Raw genomic sequence first — 8,333 nt, forward strand, 5'->3', positions numbered from 1 at the left:
TTTGCTCTTCTCTTTGAAAAGTAAAAGAACAATTCTTTGATTGTTATACAATCCCTCCCCTCAAGTCCACTCCACTCTGCAGCCTTCATTCAGGACTCCTATAATGACAGTAATACCCAAGCATATATCCCTTCCCTTACCTGTTTCAATGCAGTATATTTTATTTATTCCCTTATTCTCAGTCTCCCCTCAACCCCAATGTCAGTCCCATTTTACAACAGTGTCACTATGCAGTATTTGTCCTTTTGTGACTGAGATACTTCACACAGGGTAATGTCCTCCAGGGTTACCCATTTTGTATAATATTTCATGAGTTCCTTGTTTTTCTATGCAGCATAGTATTACCTTGTGTGAATATACCAAAGCTTTTCTAGCTATTAATTTGTTGATGGGCACTTGGGTTGTTCCAGCTCTTTGCTGTTGTGAACAAAGCTGCAGTAAACATGGGTGTGCATATAGCTGCTTGGTGGCGGTTATGGTTTCTTTGGGGTATATTCCCAGTAGTGGAATTGCTGAGCCAAATGGTATTTCTGTTTGCAACTTTTTGAGAAAGCGCCATACAGCCTTCCATTGTGGTTGCACCATTTTACAATCCCACCAATAGTGAATAAGGGTTCCACTTTCTCCGCAACCTCACCAGCATTTGATGTTCGCTGTTTTGTTAAATTTTGCTATTCTTACTGGGGTGAGTTGCATCTCTCTTAGAGAGCTAGGGATTTTGAACATTTCTTCATGTGTTTGTTGGCCATCTTAATGTCTTCTTTGGTGAAGTGTCTGTTCATATCGTGTGCCCATTTTTCAGTTGGGTTGTTGACCTTTATCTTGTCATGGTGCTAAGTTTTGTACTTTCAACTAGCTTTTCTTCAGTAGTTTCAAAAGAGGTAGAAGCTTCAATGAAAAGTTATAAGGAACAATAAGATGTCATGAACCTGAGACAATTTCATCTCGAGGCCAACAACACATGCTAGTGGTTCTCCAACTTTGTTATCTTGAAATAGCAAAGACCTCAGATACTACAAAGCTATAGTCGTTAAAGATGAATAGGAAGAAAAAAAAAATAAAAAAAAAAGATGAATAGGAAGAACGAAAATGTGTTACTGTAAATGTGGTTCAATTTATATAAGAATTCTGTTTTCTAACCAAAAGATGTCAATTTGTATACAGCATACACATCATCAGTATACAGTAGACAGCCAGGAATTGGGAGCTGGCAGAGAAAAAAATCTTCATGTCTGCTTAGCAGTGAGAGGCATGGATTTTCAAAACCAAAACTAAAAATACCAGTAATGCAAATACAGGGAGCTCTGGTACCCTAGTGGCAAGATGCTGCCCTAGAATACCGAGGGCACGCAGTTCAAGTCCACCAGCTGCTCCGCAGGAGAAGGATGAACAGTCTCTTCCTTTGCGATTAACTAACTGCCTCTAAAACCAGCCAGAGGGTCAGCTATGGGTCAGTTACAACTTGATGGTACATAAGTGCAAAGAAGCACTTATCCAAACAATCCATGAAAATAAAGATAATTATGGAGCTAAACTGAGTTTATTAATATTAGAGTAGCAGCATTTATAAACTCAAAAGAACATAAAATAATTCCTGTATCCTTCATGGAAAATGTCAGCTAAACTTCTTGAGAATTGCTTAATGTATATCAGCAATCTGTATCAACATCAGATTTACCAGTTCTAGTGCATCTGTTCCAGCTTGGTGCAGCAGCTCAGTGTGTCCAAATAACCTGCCCAGGAAGTTTTTCAGTGACTGGTTTTTGGAAGTAGATCCCAGGCCTAGAGAGGACTTGGACATTTATTCTGAACTTTATATGGTGTTGAGCAAGAACATTGACTGCTTTTCCCATCCAGGAACTCTCAAGTTCACTAGTGTAAGTTTAAGAATGGAATTGTGCATTGTGTACCAAGAAGTGAAGAAAGGGTTTGAATTTTATATTAGTTGATAGCTATTGTTTTTTTGAAAACAAGGAATGTATCTTACCAGTTTCTTAATTAGAAATAACTGACAGCAGTTAGTCCTAAACAGAAAATAGGGAACTTGGGGGTTTGGCATTAACAGAAATATTAGGAAAATTTACAGTTAAACTCTAATTCAGAATTTTGTTCTTTTTAAAGGAAGACTTAGCATCTTGCTGACATTAAGACACCCAGTTCCATCCACCAGACCATCCAATATCAGATACTATAAAATTTATGTGTGTTTTATAGACTTAGAGGCTAGTGTTCACAGATTATAAATAACCTGGTTAAGAGTAGGCAGGCTTTCATTTATTACTCATGGATTTCTGTTTCCCTTGTAAACTTGATACGGTGACTGTAACAATGGGTTCGAGCATGTCTCAGATTGTGAGGATGGCATAGGATAGGGCAAGGGGTAGATCTGTTGTTCATAGACTTGCTGAGAGTCATAGAGAGAGCTCTGTTGGCCTAGTGGATAGAAAGTGATGCAACTGAGCAAAAGGTGGGTGATTTTAATCTGCGGCCTTCAGGTCTGGTTTTAATTGTTTTTGGTCAGACATTCTTCTAAGTGGTATATAGCACTGGTCTGTTTGCTGTATAGAGGTAACTCATGGTTGCTGTGATGCTAAACACTGTGACACTGATGTGCCAAATGCGGTAATGGTTACCCATGGTGGACAGTGTTTGATGGAGCTTCCCGATTAAAACAGGCTTGGAAGCAGGAGCAGCATCCACTTCCGAAATAGCTTGCTTCCAGAAACTCTATGAACTTAGAGAACGTTGAAAGTTATACAAGTATTCAGGTCTTTAGGTCACTATGAGACATCTACTACTTGACGGTACTTAACAACAACTTATAAACTTGGATTTGTTTGTCCACCTTAAACAGTACATTGAACTATTTTTAACAGATTTTTTAGAACTTTGTCAGACACTTTATATTTTTATACTAAACACCTTTTACTGCCCATAATTGATGTTACTCAGGATCCTATCCTATGCTAACACTGTTAATGAAGTGGGTTTCTAGAGTGTATTTCCAAAATATTATTGATAATGTCCATTAGGGCTTCTTGACACTGTTGCTATTTTCAGGTGGTTAATTCTAGTTTGTTCGTTGTAGGTATATTAGCATCTCTGTTGTGGACCATCATGTGCACAACATAGCTGACACTCCAGTAGGTTTTCAGAGGCAATAAATCACATGGGAGGACTGCCCATCCTTCTTCCATGTAGCTGCTGCTGGATTTGAACCAGGTGTTTTGGGATTAGAGTGCAGCTTCTTTCCATTAGGCCACTAAGAGCTTCCTGAAATGTCTCTAGATATTGCCAAAATACCCCCTAAAGAGAGGGGAGAAAAATAGTAGCCATTGACAAGCTTTGTTTTTTAAAAAATAAAAATGTAAAATAGTGAAAATAGAGCATAAAGTTACTCATTCCACACCTCCCCCACCATACAAAATAGTTATTGTCAAACACATAAGTTAATGTCCTGGACTTTTAATATTCAGCCTTCTGCTTCACCATAGCACACTTGTACACTTTTTTTAAAAAAGAATTTGTTTACACAAAAAATTGGTATGTATTGTGTTACATCCGTTCACATTGTATTTAAAAAAAATCACCATTCACCCTGTCTTTTCAGGTCCCCCTAAATCTATCCTTATTCCTTTACCCTCTCCCTCAGGCAAACTCTGTGATCCCATTATTCTCACTGCTACAACCCTCACTCCCCCAACCCCTCTCCTTTCCTCTTTGGACTTTGATCAACATCTTACCTAGGGTGTGTGTTGTGGATTTTCTTTTTCCAATAATGGCCTTATGTAAAATTTGTCCTTATGAAACTGAGTTCACTCAGCATAATGCTTTCCAGTCTCTCCCTCCTGAGGGCGTACTTCTTTTTAAAAAGTGTTTTTCTCACACTCTAGTCACTGCCTTTACATCTTCCTAGCAAAATGTTTTTAGTTGTACCTGGAGAGCCAGAATGTACTGTTGTTTAGTTTGCTTCGTAAAGAGGCGTGAGAGAATTGCCATTACTTTCAGATAACTGAGATAGCTGCTGTGAGTACTTCGGACAGTTGCTAAGATCTGTGGGCTAGTCTCAAATGCTTGCTACTAAAAACCTTCCATTTTAGCTTGAGGAGACTAACCTTCCAGGAGTATTTTTTTACGCTATAGTGGGTAAGGACCTTCACTGTGGACCCAAAGGGCAAATGGTTCAAACCCACGAGCAAGCAGTTCAGTGGGAGAAAGATGAGCAGTCTCTTTCTGTGCAGTTATAGCCTCTGGAAATCCACTGGAGAGACAATTATGAGTTGATTCTGACTAAATGGCAGAAAGAGTTGAAGGAATTTTTTGTTTATAGGGGTTTTTGGTTGTTTTTAAAGCTTTGGTAACTGTTTTTTAATTTGTAGCCAAGTCCCACACCTGGTTTTATTATTGTCCTGTTTGAAAACTGTCCATGCGATCCTTTTTAGGACGACATTGGCCAGTATATCCACATACATGGGCATGCAAATCACTGTGTTTTAAAGTAGCTTTCTTCTCTGCAGGCCCTGTAAACTAATGTACTTATTTTGGCAATTCCTCTCTTAAGGGAGCTTTCTTTTGGGCGTGGATCTACAGCACCTGTAGGAGGTGGAGCTTTCCCTAAAATAAGTTCTATAGAGCCTTGGGATGGAAAAGATGGTGAGGTGAGTGTATAAAGCTTGTTCTTGTCATGTTTTTAATCCTTTTCTCACTTTCAAATTCTGTGCCTTTTTGGTCCTTCTAAATCAGTACCTTTCTATCACACCCACAGCCTCAGCATGCTAGAATATTAGCAGAACCTCATGGACCTTTCTTTTTTTATTATTATTATTGTGTGTGTGTGTGTGTGTGTGTGTGTGTGTGTGTGTGTGTGTACCGTCAAATCGGATCTGACTGGTACAAGAGGAGATTGTCCCTCCTTCCTCGGCAGAGCATCTGGTGGATTTGAACTGTGCGCCTCTGGGGTTGCAGTGTAGCTTCTTGCCACTAGGCCACCAGAGGTCCCCTTCATGGACCTTTCTTAATGTTCTCAAGACCCTTCACTCTGATCATCCCTAATGTACTGGCATTAAATATTCCTAATCAAGGATATCAGGATTTTTTATAATTGCAGTAATAGTTATTTTTCTAATTGTAACTGGAAAATTAAACATTTCATATTGAATTCATTATTTGATCTTAGAAATGTAAAAGTACAGTTTATATTTATTTTATAATTTTACTGTTTCCCTCTCAGACTAAAGAATTACTTTAATTGTGGAAGCCATCCTCTCAGATTAAAGAATTGTACTAATCTTAGCATCAGTTAAAGCCATAGATTAAAGAGGAAGACCTTTAACAAGATGGAGACACAGTGACTGTAACAAGGGGCTCAGGCATTTTAGAGATCTTGAGGCTGGTACAGGGTAGGGCAAGGTGCAGTTCATGGGGTTGCTAGAGTTGTACCTGCTTTATGGCACCACAGTTCCATTGTTTAAATAATTTTCCTGTGAAAGATAATACTGATCATAGCTCCTTCGTGACTTAGGAGAAGATAATTGTGTTGAAACAATTCTGAGAAGCTGCGTTCATAGAACAATTTAAATGCCTTTTCAGTTTTAAAGAGATGGTGTGGTGTAGTATTAAAACAAGATTTTGTTTGAATTCTCAGTTTTTCTGTCTACATAATAGGCAACATTTTAGGTTTCCGGGGCATTCCCTTGGGTACCTGCAGTTTTGGATAAGCTCTGCAGTACATACTCACAATGATTTTCTGTTTTTCAGCTTCCTGTGGAAGATGATATTGATCTCAGTGATGTGGAGCTTGATGACTTAGGGAAGGATGAGCTGTGAGACATGCAGCATAAAATTCAGTTTTCTTTTCTTGGGAGCGGATTTTTTCAGCAGTGAAGGAGTGTTCTTAATCATATGGATCTACCAGTGGCCTTTTACCAGGAAGTAGCACTTGGTCATTTGAAAACACTGCAGCAGGGAACTTTTGCATCTCAAGAAAACATTGAAGAATTCTATGAATTACTGTAGTTAGTGAATTGGATTGTATTCTAATAATATTTTGGAAAAATAACGGATGGTTTTGTTGAAACTTTTTTCCCATCCCTCTAACTGCTGCTTGAATATTCTTTGAGGCTGTTTCTTAAATGTGGTTTTTTAATGTAATTTCTTCATTTGAATATTAATGGCTTTTTTTCCATTAAAGAATAAACAAAATTTATTTTGAACAATACTGATAAATGTATGGAATTAGTGTCCATATCAGAAATTCAGAGGTAGATACTTATTTAGTAAATTATTATGAAGTGATATCCTGGTATCTCTGCACCTTAGAAACTTATTAAAAGGGAGGAAAGACCCTTTTACTTTAAATAAGGTCATCTGAATACCTGTTACAGTACAGATTTTATGGGTTCTAAATTTTACATTCCTTTTGTAAATAAGAATGAAGTTTTTCAAAAGTATGGAAGACAGAGATTGGTCAGTTGAGAACATTTCTTGCTCAATATTTTGTTGTTTGAGGTATCACTGATAACTATTTGGGTTTTTATATTCTTACCAAACTCTCATAAAATATTCATTAAGACATGAAATAGAGCAGCAGCAGGTTACCACCCGATAGGTAGCCCCCATTTATGTAAAACAGAAACTTAAACAACATTAAAGTGTTAGAATTATGTGGCGAGACAATTCAAAGAACTAAAAGTATTTCTTTATTGTAACTTAAAAAATAAATAAATACAACTCTACCTAACTTGGGTGAGCATTTTCTCTGAAGGTCTAATTACATGAGACGCAAATGATTCTCTGACACAGAAAGCCGCCTCTGGAGAAGTCCACACAGCTATGAAAGCTTCCTGCCAGCCGACCTTTCTAGTCAAGGAGACTGAGATCAATGTGGAAGTAGACATAAGGAAAGTAATCCTGGTTACTAAATTGTAATCCAGGGATCTCCACGGATGCCTAGTTAAAAAAATACAAACATAGTAATCTGTTTTAGTTGCATAAATTGCACATCCCTGTTTAATTTTTCATGCTTTTGAGGGAGCTCTTCAGCCACTGTTCATACATTGTGCCTTGCACCATACACCATCATCCCCCCACATCGCAGATATACCTGCCTTTCCTTATTTTTCTTTAACCTTGTGATATGCAGATTTTCATAACAGACTGGCAATATCCTTTTTTTTTTTCTTCGCCTGAGAATACTACCCACATGGAGTGGGTATTTACTAAAATAACAGCTAGATATACTTGGAAACTTACATCCAATATACTTGCAGCCGCTACTTCATCCAAATGTCTGAAGGTGGTGTTTAGCACTTCTCTTAAACGTTTGGTGGAAGACTTCTTATGAGGTTGTAGAAGCACTGCTTGGAAATTGACTGGGAGTCCGTACCTTTTCAAATAAAATGTATAAATAGGTTACTCTATACTGCCAAAAGAACAAACAGGTATGTTTTGAAAAAAGTGCCGCTAGAGTGCTCCTTGGAGGCAAATAGGGCAAAGCTTCATCTCTCATACTTTGGACATGTTGCTAAGAGAGGCTGTTTCTTGGAAAGGTGGGAAGTCAGTGAAAAGAAGACCCCCAGTGACTGCAGCTGTCAAGATTGTGAATTCCTGCTTAGTTCTTGAATGGAAGATTTTTAAATGTACTTAGCTGAACAACTGGATACACTAAAAAGTGCTAAAACAAGTCAGAAAATTTGTTAAAAAGTTATTCCTGAGATACACTCTGTCCTGGTGCCATAGTGAGTTACATGTTAAAGTTGCTAATTGCAAAGTTACTGGTTCAAAATCCACTCCTCCAAAGGATAAAAAAGGGCAATCCCTGCAATTTTGGACAACCTCATGGTGGATCACCATTAATTGGAATGCACTCAACAGCGCTGGATTTTATATAAATAGTAAACATGCATTTTGTGCTTGTCAGACTTTTTCATCAAGAATCAATGAGCAAATATTTGGGATTTCAATAATCATGTGCTTTCCACAATAATGACCATGTATGTGAAAACTGTTCTTGGTTTTTTCCACACTGAAGTTTGCTATGTGATTCATGGTGGCAGTATCTTGATGTATTTACTGTTATTTCTCAACTGATAAACATACAACTATATGATGGCTTTGATTTCCTTATCAAATATCCGTTGACCATAGATGATGATGTTCTTGTTATGTGCCATCGAGTCACTTGCGACTCATAGCGACCCTATGTACAACAGCCCTAAACTCTGCTCTGTCCTGTGCCAATCGCACTCTCTTGACACTCCCATCCCGATTACCCCAGTCACTGAATCAATCCACCTCATAGAGGGCCTTCCCCTCCTGTGCTGTCCCTCCACCCT

General features: G+C 38.1%; 2 protein-coding genes across 3 annotated transcripts in view; one reads left to right on the forward strand and one right to left on the reverse strand.

Moving 5' to 3' along the window:
* Positions 1–5,826, forward strand: part of LOC102859828 (protein disulfide-isomerase A6-like) — a 63,883-nt gene extending 58,057 nt beyond the window's left edge. Inside the window, exons 12-13 of the mRNA XM_006903314.1 lie at positions 4,562–4,658; positions 5,758–5,826. Of these exons, the coding sequence (XP_006903376.1) occupies positions 4,562–4,658; positions 5,758–5,826 (166 nt within the window). The remainder of the gene's footprint in view (positions 1–4,561; positions 4,659–5,757) is intronic.
* A 1,029-nt stretch (positions 5,827–6,855) lies between these two features.
* The window catches only part of ATP6V1C2 (ATPase, H+ transporting, lysosomal 42kDa, V1 subunit C2), a 108,963-nt gene continuing 107,485 nt past the window's right edge, over positions 6,856–8,333 (reverse strand). Inside the window, exons 11-12 of one of the 2 annotated variants that reach the window (XM_006903313.1) lie at positions 7,252–7,384; positions 6,856–6,948 (exon numbers count right to left, since the gene is read on the reverse strand). In XM_006903313.1, coding sequence (XP_006903375.1) covers positions 6,859–6,948; positions 7,252–7,384 — 223 coding nt within the window. In that variant the 3' untranslated portion in view covers positions 6,856–6,858. The remainder of the gene's footprint in view (positions 6,949–7,251; positions 7,385–8,333) is intronic. The other variant, XM_006903312.1, reaches the window with a different exon arrangement.

The sequence above is a fragment of the Elephantulus edwardii genome, unplaced genomic scaffold, assembly GCF_000299155.1.
Source record: "Elephantulus edwardii isolate Elephantulus edwardi_28Jun2011 unplaced genomic scaffold, EleEdw1.0 scaffold00561, whole genome shotgun sequence".
Lineage (NCBI taxonomy): Eukaryota > Metazoa > Chordata > Mammalia > Macroscelidea > Macroscelididae > Elephantulus > Elephantulus edwardii.